Source organism: Mytilus edulis, chromosome 4, assembly GCF_963676685.1.
Source record: "Mytilus edulis chromosome 4, xbMytEdul2.2, whole genome shotgun sequence".
NCBI classification, from domain to species: Eukaryota; Metazoa; Mollusca; class Bivalvia; order Mytilida; family Mytilidae; genus Mytilus; species Mytilus edulis.
Genome location: NC_092347.1, coordinates 14644454 through 14662792, shown reverse-complemented (window position 1 = coordinate 14662792; position 18339 = coordinate 14644454). Strand labels below are relative to the sequence as shown.

The 18339-nt window shown below is 31.8% G+C and overlaps 2 protein-coding genes across 2 annotated transcripts; one reads left to right on the top strand and one right to left on the bottom strand.

Annotated features, from left to right (window-relative positions):
• The first annotated feature begins 664 nt into the window (after nucleotides 1-664).
• LOC139521694 (alpha-(1,3)-fucosyltransferase fut-5-like) lies at nucleotides 665-5790 on the top strand. Its single transcript, XM_071315230.1, has 3 exons — nucleotides 665-875; nucleotides 3520-4825; nucleotides 5405-5790. The coding sequence occupies exons 2-3, from the start codon at nucleotides 3680-3682 to the stop codon at nucleotides 5462-5464; spliced, it is 1206 nt and encodes a 401-aa protein (XP_071171331.1). The 5' UTR covers nucleotides 665-875; nucleotides 3520-3679; the 3' UTR covers nucleotides 5465-5790.
• Nucleotides 5791-9521: 3731 nt separating this feature from the next.
• Nucleotides 9522-17663, bottom strand: LOC139519042 (probable ribosome biogenesis protein RLP24). The gene is made up of 5 exons (XM_071310801.1): nucleotides 17508-17663; nucleotides 13483-13669; nucleotides 13188-13251; nucleotides 11138-11220; nucleotides 9522-9787 (listed from the first exon to the last, which is right to left on the bottom strand). The coding sequence occupies exons 1-5, from the start codon at nucleotides 17586-17588 to the stop codon at nucleotides 9711-9713; spliced, it is 492 nt and encodes a 163-aa protein (XP_071166902.1). The 5' UTR covers nucleotides 17589-17663; the 3' UTR covers nucleotides 9522-9710.
• Nucleotides 17664-18339: the final 676 nt, after the last annotated feature.

Here is an 18339-nt window from a genome sequence, read left to right as displayed (position 1 = left end):
GCTCGAGTCCATGTCGATATTACCTTGAATAGACTTCATACAAATGCTGTAATTGTATATGGTACATCTCATTTCCATGAAGATTTATTGGCCCTTTACCTTCATTCATGGTTCATTGACTCGGAATCATTTGCACAACACAACTTACACTGATGTTAAATTATGCTATTTTAATTTCAAAATTTGCAATTTACTATCAAAATATCAAAAAGGCGAGACATATATTTGTGTTAACCAGTGTTAAAAGTTTATATAATTGGAAGGACTTGTCATTCATTTGTTAAAATGTCAATTCCCTGTTTTGTTATGGGATTAATATCCTTCAAAAGCCTCTTAAGAATTTTTTTTTTTTGATTATTCATGGCATCCGTATAAAATATTTTTGCTTTTATGATGAACGAATTTATTGGCTTGTTTTGTTCCAGTGTTTTTAATCATTCTGCAGTGTCTTTCTTTTTGTGAAATTAACGTCTTTGTAATTTGGATTTACAAATCTAATCAGTATACTTAACGGTTAATAATTATTTGTTTACGCGTAAAGTAACAACAGGAGCATCTTTATATAAAACATTGGCAAAATTGAAACGTCCGGTGTTAAACCTTTCTAGCGAGATATCATTCAAGTACCATTGCGAGCCTCCCATTGTCGACAACCAATCTAATTGCTAAAGATAACGTTGATAACCCATGTTAGGCTATAAATAACATTGGATATCTCGTTGCTCCCAAATGAACTTTGAGATTTACAGTAGAAGATAGTGAATAACAATAATCACAAACATAAGTTTTCACCGTTCGTCGCGAGATAACCACCCGTGGTCAGATGGAAATACATCATATAGACTTAAACCGTACTCATAGTGATAACGTAATAGGTAAGATAAGTATTTTTGTTTCATATATATTTTTTTTTTTTTTATCAAAAAAGCCTCCTTGTTTAAAACATTTATCTTTAAGACACTATTCATAGCCTCATACATGTACGTACATCGTAATTGAAACAAAAATAAACATATATAACTGTATGTCTGGGCTTTGAGAGAAATGTATAAGTCCCAGATTCTGTTGCAAAGTAGATCTTATGAAAATAAAATAGAATTTTATTAATGATTATTTATTTATTCATATTTCCTGGCCAGGAAAAAAGGGGGGTAAACAAATTATCGATTTCCCTTGAAAATACCGTAAGAGGGGAAGGAAATACGTCATTCCGTTTAAAAAAAAAGAAATGTTATTGTGAGTACTGTATTCTAGAATGAATAAAGAGATATCCCAAATATAGCTTTAGCAAAGAAACAGCAAAAAAAACACACAGGTGTCTATATTTACACACCCATCGAAAAGTTGTCATAAATCACGCATGTGGACACTGGTATTAATTAACGGCCAGTTTAAGAAGTCAAATCAATCTGTGAGTGTTTTACGCTCTAGATAAGAAGATTCAGTCGCAAAATTATGTCAGAAAACTGTTTTTTGGATAATTGTTATTGTAACAGGTTTAATATAATTAGATTTTGTAAATTATTATAAACAACACATAGAAATAAGTTTAAAAATATATGCAAATTTATAAAGGTTATAAATTCAGTAGCAGGTCTTCCTGGTTAGCCTTTGTCAACTCTCAGTCTGCTCTATAATAAATTTTTGTATATATATATATATTTATATAAATAGTAATTGCAACATTCCTATCTTAATTTTGTCATGCGCACAATTTATTGTGTATACTAAGTATCATTATTTCATTCTTTGTACATGTACCAATGTGTATACAGTGGTTTTAAAGAATAAAATTGTCTTGTCTGGTCTTGTCTTTATGAAATATTCAATCAAGCAGCTGGCATTACCATAATGGTCGGGTATAATATTGATTGTACTCGCGTGATTTTCCAATAGAAAGAATCAAGGTGTTGATTGTTACCAAACGATTTCATGTGTTTGTGTGTGGCTATTCTCCATCTTTGTGTTTGTATATTTTTGTTCGACGGAGATAAAGGACGAATACTGATCGAACTATAAGGCACATTACGGTAAAAACGAATATATTTATGGATCGAATAATCGATGACTAGGTTAGTATATAAATACATATTAGTTTTAACCTGTTTACTTATTAACATATTATTGATTATCGGATATGTTGAAATAAATCCCGGGTCTGACCAATAAGACGAAGATACTGATAGTACGTACCGTTAGTGGAAACTGCACTTATTGAAAATAACATATAACCCTTACTATTAGGCATTCAAAGCATATGATAGTCCCCTTAGCTAAATATGTTATCGATAGATCTAGAATATACTGAATATGATTTGATATCATTTACTGAGAGTTGGCTGAATCCAACTGTGAATTATATAGCCATTGTATTAATTATCATCATACATGTATAACGTGTTTCGCAATGATAAAACTAATCGCATCGGAGACGGCGTGGAAGTGTATAGAATAGAAAATATTAACTTAACTGGATATATATGCGTCTGGTAAGAACTCAAATAAAAAAAAAATCTTTTTATATTGAACAATTTACATACCCCCAAAATAGTTCACAACATGTGATGTTAACATTAAGTTGACCTTGCGTTTTCTCTCAGCGATTCAGTCTGCAAAAAAAAGACAATATTCTTACAGGCGATTTTAATTTTAACATGTTTAACAAAAATGTAAAAAATAAAAAAAAAATAAAAAATATTACAAACTTAATTACTTACTCAATTTAATTTGTATCTGTTAATTGAAGAAGAAGCATATTTTCCTGAGAATAGCGCGTCAATTTTAGATTTAAACATGGTCATGTCAGCAATCCAAACAGTATTGTTTACTCTGATGGTTGATGGTTGGTTCCACTACAAGTGGAATGCTCCAAGATTTATGTAGTTTATTTCGTATGAAGACTTCATTTTTAGATAATGTAAACACTAGTATCATTTCATTTGGAATTGAAGGAAATTTCTGATGTTAAAATCTATATTCGAATTAGCACATAAATACTTTCTGTTGGTAGAACGGAATGTTCATCCTCGTCAGCTGTATAATGCAAGCTTATTTATTTTCAGCTATTATTAGTCAAGATACAACAGATTTATTTTCAAAAGCTCCATGAAGGGAGAAAACAAAGCCCTGTGTACATTGAAGACCTTCGAATTCAGTGACATTATTCAAGGCAAAGATATTCACCTTTCTAACATATCATCATTTTTCATTGGCAGTTTTAATTTCCACCCTTCACCCCTTTCCACCCTCTTCGGTTTATTGTAACTTTTTATCGTCCTAAATATGCCCACACTTGTGAATATTTACCAATGGACATGAATCTAACTCCAATCAAGAGATCAACCTATCGTTTAAGGTAAACATTTAAAAAGATATTCAGTGGGTCGCCTTCCATTCACGATTCTTTTTATTTTCAAAGTAGCACACACTATATGATACTTTATGTTTAGAACAAATACACGTTTTTTTACTGTGATGTTCGCTGTAATTTTGCTTTCTCTTTTATTTTGTGTTTTACAGCCCTGCATAGGAAGACTTCATTACCATGTATGCCGTATAGGAACATAAAATTTTCCAAGGATGTTTGATGAGTGCGGGGAATATGTTCTACGGTTCATAGTTAAATAACACAAAACCATAAAGTTCTAAAAATCTGCTCTATAAATGTATATTTACTAAAATGACAAAATGGTTTGAACACTATTGTAACATATTTTGTAGATACAAGACATACTATCTCGTATTTGCGATAATAATGTCAACGATCATATTGTTTTATCTGGACAAGTCCTATACCCTTATACCAAGTTTCGCTACCAGTCAGTTTTATGATACTGATGATCAATACCTAGAAATATATGACGACACGGTACTGCTAAATAAAACAAAAAGGCTTGTTCTTTTGTGGACTACGTTTTTTAAAAGTATGTACTGGGAACGTGAAATTAGGAAAAGTTTAATGACTTGTAGCGAACAATGTGAAGTGACATCAGACAGAAAACGTCAAAGGGAAGCTGACGCCATATTGTTCCATCACGGAGATTTAAACAAGAAAGACCTTCCGCCTTTTCGTGTTATAAAACAACCATGGATTTTGTTTACTTTAGAACCAACAACGTTGATACAGGGTAATATGAATTGGTGGGGTAAAATATTTAATTGGACCATGTCATACAGAACTTATTCCACTATATTCAATCCCTATGGTTACTATGTAAATAACAGCAATGTAAAACCAGTAGAATACAGTAAAGTTGACTATAAAAACCGCACAAAGGACATGATGGCGGTTATCAGTCGTTGCCATGACGACGCAAGACGTTATAAAATTATTCATGAGTTATCCAAGCACTTTCAGGTTGATGTATATGGACAGTGTAGTCGTAAGAAATTAAAATGTGACTACCACGACAAATTTTATTGTCTTGATCCTAAAGAGATTAAGAGATATAAATTCAGACTTGCTTTTGAAAATGGATACTGTCGCGATTACGTCACAGAAAAATATTGGAGCTCCCTTTTGCAGGATATAATTCCTATTGTGAACTGGAAAGAACATCAGAACAATGGTCATGTTGTGCCAAACTCGTATATAAATATTTATAATTTTACAAATCTTACAACTGCAATACAATATATAAAAAATGTTAACAACAACGAGTCCTTGTATGATTCGTTCTTTGAGTGGAAACGTTCATATAAGGCCGTCTCGTCGATGTACAGTGGATTCTGTCGATTGTGTGATAGATTACATCAACCCTTTCATCTACAAGTTTATAAAAACTTAGAGAAATGGTTCAAAGATGATACTTGTGGTAAATACAATGTAAGTATCATACTCAATCATTGGTTTTGATTTGGAGTAACGAAAAAAAGTGCGATAGGTATACTGTAATATCACTTTATTATAAAAACTATCAAATGGCACTGTAAATGATTTTATTTTCATGATGTAACTTAATCAGAAACGTTCTAGCATAAACATCAGAAAGCCAGAAATGTAAAAATACGTAGAAACGTTGGCAGCTATATGAGCCCCATCCTAATAAGAATAACTATATGACAATGATGACCAAAAGCCAAAATCATTTTTTTTGCTTGTTATATTAGTAATGATTACTATACCAAGCATGCATCACCCCTTTTCTGAATTCTCGTTTGCGCTCGTCTTAATCGAATATGTTGTAAAAATTTAATAAATCCAACAACTTCAAACTGAGTATAATTATTAACATTCAAACTATTCAATTTTCTATTTATAAGTCTTAAATTGTATACCCTCGAAGTTATTTTTTCGTTCCTATTGGTCTATATTCATGTCAGATGACAACCAAACTGATAACTTATTAACAACTTTAAAAGTTTTTGAGAGGATATATATAATTTATGTTCACTTCTTTTACAGCTTTTTGATGGTGTATTTAGACATATTGACAGATATCTGTTCAACAATCTCCACAGATAACGAAAGTCAAACAACTATAATTAATTTATTCATTCCTCTTAAGATTGTAAATACGATTTTTATCCAAAAGGCAACATTTGAAGCACTTTTCGAAATAAAGGAACAACTAATGATAAGTAGGAGACGTCTCTGGATGAACTATGAAATTATCGCAGGCAGGCGTTTTCAAAGATGTCCGGATCTGTCAAATGAAGACATACAATCATACCATACACCAAATATTGTTGACTTATTGATGTATTACTGTAAAACGTCTATGTTCTTCTGGCTATCTTTGTATCTACAGCGGTTTATCAGAATAAAGTATGTTTATATATATACTTATTTCTTAGAGAATTTGAGAAATGTGTCTTTCCATGAAAACTTAGAGGGTAACTTAACAGAGACCAATTGCAATAAACCATGACAATGATATATATAAGACACAAGCCACCTGCCAGACCGACCTTGCAATCATTCCATGCACTAAATATAGTTGACCTTGATGACTGATCCATAAGTTGAAATCATCCTTGCAATGATTTGATGTATGAACTCATAATAAGCGAAAAATAAAGTAAAAACAATAATATTTTGAACCGTAAAAATCAAGACATCATACCACATCTCATCATTTTTATATCAGAACAACAGAAATATGATAGACACAAAGTTGGTACCATGACACATTTGTTAACTAAATATTAAGAATTAAGGTATTCTTCCTTCTGAAACACTAAGCTTTATACAAACAGTTTACGCCGCCACAGGCAGATAAGCATCTGAGATTCTCTAAGATTTACATTCTGCAACTTTTGTCACAGTCCGGCAATGTTAACACTGCTTATATATCAAAATAAGAAGATCTAAGTGATATGAGTGACATGAAATCCAAGTCTGAGTCACTATTCTTAAAAGTAAACCATTATAGATCAAAGTACAATTTTCAACACGGAACCTTGGCTCACACCGAACAGCAAGCTATGAAGGACCCAAAAAAATGACTACGGTAGCATTAAACCTTTTAAACAGGAAAACCAACGGTCTAATCTTTATAAAAAATGAGAAACACTTATGAACCTCATCAACAAAAGACAACCACTGAACATGAGGCTCCTGATTAAGTACAGGTGCACACAACTGCAGCAGGTTTAAACGTTTACAGCTATACCTACAAAGGTTCTCAAAGTCTTAGGAACTAAGAAACACAAACAATGTGGTAAGCCTCACATTCAACTAGTGGCTGAGCTGCCTGCAATGTGAATGTGTTACAAAGTTTACACACCTGGAATATATCTCACTATTATACAATAGCACTTGTACCTAAAATCAGCCTAATCTACAGACATTACAAAACAATTACAGTTTTTATGAAATTTTCAAAGTCCTTGCAAATATATAGAAAACCAAAATAACAAAAAAAAATCATTTAAAAATCATATTCAATAACATACCAACATTCAGATCAATATCACCAGGAAACCAGATGCTCCACTGAACAGTTGGGGCAAGAATAAACACAACATTCAAGCTTGATACAGCTCTAAATTTTGATTTTAATCAAATTTTTGACACAATATAGATTTCTGACACATATCAAATGTCAAGATCTTACAAATCTATTACACAATACTGTGCAATTAAAGATTTCTTCTTGAAACTTTTCAAAAATTTGTTTGAAATTTGAGAAATTTTGAAAAACAAATGGGGAATGTGTGACACTGTGACACTGTCCATATTGACACAGATGATGCCCCTGCTAGCATATAATCATTATAAAGGGACATAACTCAAGAACTGCAAAAGTGAAGCTGCCATAATTTGAACTTAACCTGAGTTTAGTGTTAATAAGCAATAAACATACATTTAATTAAATTTAGTTGAGACAACTTTGATAGTTAAGAGAACAGAAACAAACAAAAAAATCAGAATTTTTTCCATTTGTAAAGGGGCATAACCCTAATATGGTAATCCAAGTGCTTGTAAGCACTGAATGGTATAGATTGCTTTAATTTATCAGTTGATAGTAAACTTTAATATTGCATTGAATAAAGCATTGGTTTTAGTTGATTCAACTACCATTCTAGACAAAGAAAGATGACTCCAAGCATTGATTGAAGTTGATTCAGCTATAATTATGGACAAAGGAAGATAATTCCAATTTATAAAAAAAAAAAAACTTGATTGATACAAGGATTTGTATATTTTTGAACTTTTTCAGCAATTTTTCCATCTGAAAAGGGCCTAACTCTAGAACAGTAAAAGTGATGGCGCCAAAATTCAAACTTGATCTGTATATTGTAGAAATAAGCATTGTGTATCAGTGTCATAACATTTAATTGAGGCAAACTTAAGTTAGAGAACAGACAAAAAATTTAGCAATTTTTCCATTTGTAAAGGGGCATAACTCTAAAACGGTGAAAGTGACACAACCAAAATTCAAACCTGATCTGTATTTAGCATGTTTAGTTGTAATAAGCATTGTGTAAATGTTTCATAACATTTGATTGAGGCAAACTAAAGTCAGAGAACGGAAAACGACTTTGGGACGTACATTGTACAGACAAGAGAAAGCTTAATGCCCCCTCCGCTCCGGCAGGGGCATAAAAAAATTAGAATCCCCCTAAGCCCCCTTGGAGTAATAACCCCCAAACTTGATCCCAGCCTTTCCATTGTAGTATATGGAACCTTGTAGTACAATTTCAGAGAGATCCATACACTGAAACACAACTTATTGTCTGGAAACTAGAAACATGCTTGTTTTTAGCCCTTTTTTGGCACCTAATTCCTGCATGAATGGGGCAATAACCCCAAACTCAATCCCAGCTTTCCTTTTGTTTTTTTTGAACTTTGTGGTACAATGTCAGAGAAATCCATACACTTACACGCAAGTTATTGTCCAGAAACTACAAAAATGCTTGTTTTGGGCCCCTTTTTGGTCCTTAATTCCTAAACTGTTGGCACCACAACCCCAAAAATGAATCCAAACCTTCTACTTGTAGTAGTAAACATTGTGGTACAATTTCAGAGCAATTGAAATACTTATACACAAGTTATTATCCGGAAAGCAGAAAAATGCTTGTTTTGGGCCCCTTATTCCTAGACAGTTGGGACCATCATCCGCAAATTCAATCCCGTCCTTTCTTTTGTGGTATTTAACCTTCTTATTAATTTCAAAGAGATCCATTCACGTCAACTAAAGTTATTGTCCGGACACAAAATGTGTCTTCGTACAACGCAGACGACGACATCATACGATCCCAAAAAAGAATTGTGGTCATATAAAAAGTCTGACCAACTGGCATGTAATTACCATAGGTTATTTGAAATTGATAGCAGATCTTTTAATTTACTCAGATTTTTTCTAGATTTTGGGCAATGCAGAGATTATCATATTGTACTAATAGTATCTAGTGTTGAAGACTGCTTAAGATTTTTGTGTTGTTGTGTTGCTGTCCCATTGGTGTAATCCAACCTATTCTATTCACATATACTGTAACAGGAGAGCATAATTTTCTTCCCAAATTTACCCTGTATCGGAAAGAGATTGAATCAACACCAACAGGGCGTAAACATCAACTAGGTCAAGGAATAATTATAGTACATTCAAAGCACATAAGCAAACTAAAACTATCACCTATCAGTGAAGAAGTAACTTTCAAATGAATAAAAAATATAAAATAACCACTATTCTGTGCACAATTTTCAAGAAAATAACTATTAAAACTAACTTTTCTCCTCTTATACAAGAAAATAACTATTAAAACTAACTTTTCTCCTCTTATACAAGAAAATAACTAATAAAACTAACTTTTCTCCTCTTATACAAGAAAATAACTAATAAAACTAACTTTTCTCCTCTTATACAAGAAAATAACTATTAAAACTAACTTTTCTCCTCTTATACAAGTATTTTAAGAAATTATCTATTACAGGCTCTCCTACAAAAATACTGACTATGAAACATGCAAATTTTATGAAATAAAAAAATAACTTCCAGCATGCTGTGTATACTGATTTTGTTTGATTGAATTGATCTCAACTTAAAAAGAATATAATAAACAAACAGAACAAAATCTTTTTTTTTACATTTTATTTTAATGACCGGTGAATCATCAAAAAGTTTCCTTTAAAGTTACATTTCTTGTAATTTCCTTTAAAGTGTTATTTCTTTTTGTATCTTTACAGTGGTAAAAATGTTTAACATGTTTAATGTAAATCATAAGTTCATTAATTAAGGTGACAGAATCCTGAGAATGTCATGTGATCACACTTCTTCATCCATATCAACATCTTCTTCTTTGATGACTTGTACCATTTTTCTTTCCAACTGTTTTCCTTTAGCTACAAAATATAAAGGGGAACTCAATAATAGTTGATAAAGTCATACCATGATGTCTGACAGTACTGTCCTCTGCTGAATGAATATAACAATGAAAGTAGATAAGATAGATAGCTGCTTATATTCTAAGGGTGAATTATAGATTATCGTTGATCATCTCAACGAGATTGCTTTTCTCGCTTGAGCTGGTACAGCGAAAGTGAGAAAAGCAATCGAGTTGAGATGACCAATGATAATCTGTTTATCGCTATTTTACCTATGACGACGTTGTCAATATCATGTCAATTTCGTTAGCAACGCCACGTGGCCTCCTTAGTTTCTAGCGATAATTTTTCCATCTCAAGCGAGAAGCATGATATGAAAATTATCACAAAAAAAGATCAAAGGAAAAATGCACAAAATAGCGATAATATATGTTACATACATGTAGGACAATGAATGTGTTAAGAAAATATGCTGCTTTGAACTAGATTGACACACAAAGTCAAATGTTAAGCGTGCCAGGGGTCCAGTAAAAGTTCACAGAAGTTTTGTCAACTGACATAGAAATGTTATTCTGACTTTGAGCTAACCATTCTATGCTCATACCTGCAGCATGCTAGACGAAGAAGCACCTGCCAAATACCAATCCACTATCTCCCACATCTGAGGCAAACCTTTAATCACGTGAGACATTATCAAGGATTTCTTAAATTCGTAAAACTTTTTACATGTGTCTTTAAGGGTGAAATGTGCATATTTAAAGTTTCCTTTATCATTGAAGTTTAGCCTAATTTGAATAGAAGTTAACTTATGTAAAAATAATAATTGACTCAAGAATTCCTGTAAGTTTCACTGAAATCTATGTTATACTGGTTTAAAAGGTGTTACATAGAAATACATAGATAATACAACACTAATACTAAAAACAGATATCATAATGCTTCAACTTAATTTGTATAACCAAACAGACCATGCCCTTAACAATTACTGTAAGTTCAGAAATTGATAGTTTTTTTTTAAATTATGAGCAATGCAACTTGGTGAGTATTGCAATAAAAGAAGTTATCAGAACTCACTTTTTAAAATCTGACATATATACATGTATTTGTATGTAGCTTAACATGCCATCACAATTATTATTCTAAACGTTAGTCGTTGTCATGTTGAAATTACAATAATAAAAAACACAAAAATTTTAATTTACAGTAAAACTGCTAAAAATAACATTACTTAAAAGTTCAGAATCATTTGCTTCAGTCATTGTGAAAAAAGTCCTTTATTTATTACAATTCACTGATGGCAAAACATCACATGGTCTTTGGTGAAGCAAACAAATATTATATGAACAAGGGATGTAATTGTTTGCTTACCTCCTGGTGCTCTGATCAAGTGAATATTCTTCTCGACTTCCTTCACATCAGCTTCTTTCCTCAGTTCTTTACCCTTCTTTAATCTGGAATTGAACATTTGTATCAAAATTATCAAATATTTCAATGATTTATATAAATTTAACTAACTTTTAAAATGTGTATTTTTTTTTTTTTTTAAATGAGATACATTTGTACCTGTTTAAGAGTTGTTCCCATTTGCTCATATTGAAGGGAATTATGGGGATATACAAATGCAGCTATATCCATGCAAAGTTTAACTTGGCTCTTATTTATGAAACTTTTTTAACTACATAACTTTAAATAACATAAATGTACTACAACATTTAAATTGTACATGTAACATGTAATACATATTATATTTTGTTAAAAAGTGGCATTATTTTTTTGGGTATACATTAAACAACATATAAAATTAAAGATAGGATGATGTAACTATCAACTGGACTAATGACACTTTGTGAGATGTATAACATGTATCGGTGATAATAAAATCAGGTAATTTGGTTTCTCTTTTGAAATGTTCCAACATTCTGTGATGTGATGTAATATAAAAGCTATAATATTGTCTGGATAGTTCTTTCATTGGCAATAAATTCAAATCTTTTGTTGAGAAGAAGATTGACAACTCGAAGTTTTGTAAGGAATCTCTCAGCCATTACATAAAAAGGACTATCTATTGGAATGAAAATTTATGTTGAAAAACTTCCCCTTCATATGCAAAAACAAGGAAGTTTGTGGTTGCTTTTTGGAAATTTCGGATAAAAATCTGAGTAATTAATAACAAAAGGATTTGCTGAATGCAGTCTGATACAACCGCAGAGGTTGAACCCTGAACAGTTGGGGCAAATTTGGACACAATATTCCAGCTTGATACTGAATTTGGATTGTGATTAAATTTTTTACATGATATAGGTTTCTGACACAAAACAAATGTCAAGATCGTACAATCTATTGCGCAATACTGTGCAATTAATGATTGCAACCATAAAGTACAAATGTAACTTTAATTGAACACTTTGCAAGACGATGGAGAATGGAATACCTCACCAGATTAAGAGAATTTCATAGTGTCGCCGTATAAAAATAGGATATGCCTAAACTGTTATGGAATAAGTGATGCAGTTCCTATGATAAATGTATGTTTTGCATTAGACAGAAAACCAGGTGCTCCACAGGGCCCAGCTTTATACAACCGCAGAGGTCGAAACCCTGAACAGTTGGGGCAAGTATGGACACAACATTCAAGCTTGATACAGCTCTGAATTTGGATTGTGATCAAATTTTTGACATAATATGGGTTTCTGACACAAAACAAATGTCAAGATCTTACAAATCTATTGCACAATATTGAACAATTAAAGTTTTCTTCTTCAAACTTTTTAATAGTTTGGAATTTGAGAAATTTGGGGAAAAAAAATGAAAACTACTACCACCCCCCTTTTTTGAAGTTAGTCCAAAACCTGACATTTCTTTATATATAATTTACAAGTAGTGTTAAGGAGGTAAATCCAATCATACCCAACATTGTATGATAAATGTTTTGAATTACCTCCCTTTCACTGCTTTATAAATTGTCTTAATTGTCCATTGACCAGAAAAACCAAGTTTTCGCCCTTTTTTGACCCTAATTCCAAAACATTTTAAACAATAACCCCCAAAGTCAATAGTAACCATCCCTTCATGGTATGGAAACTTGTGGTATAATTTCAGAGAGATTCATACACTTAAACACAAGTTATTATTTGAAAACTACAAAAATGCTTATTTTGTGCCCCTTTTTGTGCCCCTAATTCCTAAACTATTGGGACCATAACCTCCCTAATCGATCCCAACTTTCCTTAAGTGGTATTGAACCTTCTGGTAAAAATTAAAAGAGATCCATTCACTAAAACTAAAGTTATTATCCAGACACTAAATGTGTTTTCGAACGACGCAGACAACATGATAGCATTATACGAAGCAAAATTTTTTTTACGGTTGTATCAAAATCTGGAAATAGTTTTTGAACTTTGCAAACTTGCATACTGACCTATTTAATATGTACTGATTCTGTCGTTTAATTCTTATTTCTTCTATTCTCTTCATTGCTTTTACTGAAAACATAAATGAATCGTACATGATGTATTGTGAACAGTTTAAATAAAATTTAGTCTTCTGACATTTTCAAAACATAATATACTGTAATACATGTACATTCATCATGTTCATATGCATGCTTCATACAAATTCTTTGATATATTTTATCATTCATTATTTCATTTTATATAAAACCCTTAAACAAATATATGTAATGATTAGACAAGTACATTTTTTTTTGTACTTACATGATGTCTGCCATAACTCTCTGTCATATTTTATAGGAACATTTCTTCTCTTTTCAAACTCAAATGATGGATCCACTGTTAATTCTTTTCCAGCAGCTTTTCTAAAAGCTTTAGTCCATTTTGCTTTCCTTGGATTTCTCTTCTTTTTAAATGCTCTGTGACATTTTGATCTACAGAATCTAAAAATCTGTAAAGTAAAGCAAAATAAATTGTGGTAATTTACACACTTACAAAATTACCATGAAACTGTTAGAACACAAAAATCTGTAAAGTAAAGCAAAATAAATTTACACACTTACAAATCAACATTAGAACACAAAAATCTGGATCTGACATGGCTTCTTGCCTAAGAAAGATATACTTGAAGCTGTTATAAATTACTGAAATATCTAACTACATGTAAAAATGTGTTTTCTTTTACATTTTTCCTATAATGTTTGGTTCCTAAATAAAGAAATTTCACTTAATGTTCGAGAAAAAGCAAGATTGAAGCTGGCCCCTTAACCCTTTCCTCCATAATGACGATTTTTGGCGCCACCCCCTTTACTCCATAATGACGCCTTTTGAGGCCTGTGTAGTACCTCAGTTGAAACGATTTGACTACAAAGTATCTGCAGTAGACTTAATAAAATTTGTATCCAAAATGAAAAGGAATATCATAGGAATATCCGACTTAAATTTATTTGATGAAATAGTTGTTTTTCGAAATGCATTAATACTTTAAAGCATATTCTCAGCATTTTATTGAAAAATCATCAAAAGAATCAAGTATGCAAAAAAAAAAAATTAAATGGAGGAAAGGGTTACCTATAATCACAGGTACTTGTCTCAGAAATTTTTTGTTTTCCTATCTACCTTAATATAACAAGTTACATGTATATAAAGGTAATAAAATGTACGTCTGAGTCAGTGACAACCCTACAACAGATGTATCCATCGGATCGCCATCAATGATGGTGATACATGGCTGTGGTCTAGCAGGACGGCTGCAGTGCAGGCGATTTGGTGTCACGATATCACAGTAGCATGGGTTCGAATCCCGGCAAGGGAAGAACCAAAAATTTGCGAAAGCAAATTTACAGATCTAACATTGTTGGGTTGATGTTTAGACGAGTTGTAAGGTAATAAAATGTATATACATTTGTAGGGGAAACAAAATTCCGAAACAAGTGCCTGTGACTATACATTTGTAATGACCATAATGTAGACATGATAGGCAATAATGGATGCCACACTTAACATACATGTCTAAATGAGCCAAAACCTTATAAAAAAAAACAACAAAAAAAACCAAAAAAAACAACAAATTGAACATGTTTAACAGTGCTTATCCAGTGACCTTTGGGGTATCAAAATAGCAATGGCTAAAACAGTTTACCAAATTGCAGTTTGATTTCTTCTCCCACAAACTGATAAAGATATCAACTAACTGGATCTGGATGGTAAGTATCACTTTTGATTTTACAGCACTCACTTCATACTAACAACATTTCACTTGAGCAATCTGCTAAAATATTTTACCAGTTGATCAGTTAGTTGGAGAAAAAATTTAACTGCAATTTGGTAAACTGTTTGAGCCATTGCTATTGTGAAACCCCAAAGGTCACTGGATAAGCACAGTAACATGGTTAAAGGCCAGAGGTTTTTGACTTTCAACATGTGCAAAATGAGATGGGAATAGAACATGTTTAGTTAGATATCAACTATCTAGGAGTTTCTAAACAATTTGTAGTAGGTTGAAATCTAACAGTATGTACAAAAAAATGTACATTGTCAGTGATATTGTTTGCCTAAAATTACAGCCGAAATTCGGCTTTTTCCCCTAGAGAAAATTCCCAATTACCAAAAAAAATGGCTTAAAATTCCTCCCAAAAAGTTTAACATTTTCCCCAAACAGTGATGGCATTGGTAGTTTTGTTTGTAAATATCGTATTCATGTTATTATTTTGATATTAGAAAGCACTTTTGAGATCCGGTTTTGCTGATCAGAATCATCATGGTGTTTGTAACACATGTAGTTTTGAATGCATTAAGTACCATCATTGCTTCTGTTTCTTTCCCCTCTCTGAAAGGTACCTTTCAGGTTGAAAATGTCTGACAATCAAAATATACATGAAAAACAGTGCAAAAAAGACAGCAAAAAATCGGAGATGTGTTTAGAATACAGGGATGATTCCACTATATAGTTAAGGGCAGCTGAGCGGGCCCTAAATCTGCCAGCGGCCCCAAAAATGTACATGAAAATGAATTCCCAATTCAGGAAAATAAAATAAAAATCGATATTTCCGGAAAAGTTTCTGTCACTGATTAAGGCAACTATAATTTTTCATAGTTTGTTGTCAAAACGTTTTAAAATCCGTATAAGAATGCTGTTTACGATCACATTTTATTAACAACTATTTAATTATGTCAAAATGTGGCAAACAATTTTATCAGCCGAATTCAATTGATTAATATGTTATCATGAATATAGGAGTATTCGATCTTGTAAAAGCAGATCGCCCAGCAGGTTGATAAAAATGGGTGTCAAAGCAGACCGCTGCAGAGAGAAAATTCAAATATTAATATAACATTGATGGATAATGTTTAATGGGCGCCGATCTCGTAAAAGCAGATCGCCCAGCAGAGCCTGTTATACAATATGATGAAAATTTGATTTGTAAAAGAAATTATTTCTTCAAAAGACAAAAGTTTGAGCATTTTTTGAAAATAATGTTGATGATAGACCATTCATGAAATACGATGTCATCATTATGGAACTATTTCAAAAGTTTTGAAGATGATTCAAATAATTTTAAAGAACACTAGTTCAATGCTTTAAATATCTTATCAATTAAGTATATGAACTTTTGTAATTGCTTTTCTGAATTCTACAATTGACCAGTTCAATTTGAAATCCATTTGAATCAAGGGAAATTTATAGAGATGACCTGCTGTTGAAAAAATACCCGATGAATGATTTTTTTCAGTGGTTTATGATTGCTGAAATATATATTTTTGTAATAGGCCTAGGTAACTACAGCTAAGATGATAGACTAGTGCATCATGTTCAATGATATTCATGTAATAACAGTAGCCCATCCAGAATTATTCAAAATGTTACAACTTACATGAACCTTAGTGTACAGGTTAAACTTAATAATATACATTTTCTGTTTTTTAAACAGGAAAATAATGTTATTTCGTCTTAAATTTTATGCTTAAAAAATTCCCAATTAGAATAAAAATTCCCAATTTGATGTCCAAGGGACCCATCTGAAAACACCTGGAATCATCCCTGGAATAAAATATACAAATTTCCCAATTTAAAAAAAAAATGCATTTTTCCCAATAAAAAACGGTTGAGGTAGTTTTGAAAAAAGACAACAATATCACTGATTGTAAGTGGCTGTGACATGCGGTACAAATGTAGGTGAAGCAGTAATATTAAATCATTCTACATAGGTTACATGTATATTTCTCTTTATTTGCATGTATTATTACTTCTGTCATTGAATACATGTAGATGAGTGTTAGTAATTTTATTTCTATAATACTACCATTTACAAAACTGTTTTATTTTGTAGGACTATGTATATTTCGAAACAAATGACAACCCCCCCCCCCCCCCCTTTTCCCTGACATGGTCATTAATATTCTATTTTCGGTCTTGACCTTCTTTTTTTACATTCCCTGAGCATCTCAACACCATGTTGGCTGTGAAAAAAAACTACAAGCTACTGTTTTTCTAGTCCAAATAATTATAATGTCGTGCAATGCTAATTTATTTTTTCTGAAAAAAATTATCTTTCTAAAACACAAAATGCATTTAACTTTTATGTATCTAGTGAATGCCAGGCCTTAAAACCTTTCCAAATTGACAGGTTAGTCTGTACACAGAGTAGTTTTAAAGGTCTAACACACAGCCGTTTTGTCCATTTGTTATGATGCACCTTAAATTTGCTTTTAATCTGAAAATTTATCAACCGTGTGACAATATGGCTATCTCTACTATTGTACTATAACAACTACACTTGTATATTTACTTTACAATCGTTTCTGACAAATTGTATTCCGTGTCCAGGATATACTGTGGAAGAACAGAAGTAACACTTTTCTAAACGCATGTTTATGTTTTGTGTTTCACCGGAAAAGGAAATTCTCGAGGTAGTACAGGTGTAAATTTAAGCCTTTTACTGATTGGAGGAAATTCAAACTTTAACTAAAGACCAAATATAGATTACAAAAACGTACAACAATAATGTCCGAATTATTTATTCGATCAATACAAGGACGTATAACTAATATACGTCCTTCATCAGTACAAACAATTTTTTTCTATTTTTTTCTAAATCTGGGGCTTTTGTGGGGCCAAAAAAAATACATTCATATAAAATGGTATTTAAAATAATCCAAATAAAGATAGTAATACGATAAACAATGTTCTGATTCATGATATTATTTTAATTATAATTATATCATTGAACTTTGAAGGGTTCATGAGTCTGTTTGAATACAAATGACATGTTTACAGAAATAATCGGTGAAAATTTGTAAAGGAACATCATTGCTCCTTTTTCTATGGAAAGTTGGTATACAATTTGAAATTACACTAACTCGAATAACACCCATATATGAAAATTAATTCGGCATAAATTTTAAAATAGAAGGTATACAAAAACTTTTACATATCAACTTAAATCAAAACAAAGCTGCAGGACCATATGAAATTTTAAAAGAACTTTCACATGAAATTGCACCAATATTTACCATTATCTTTGAGAAGTCAATTAACATGATTAAACGGGTGTTGTTCAAGATGACTGGAAAACTGCCCATGTCTCTCCTGTGTACAAAAAAGGCCAAAAATATAACCTT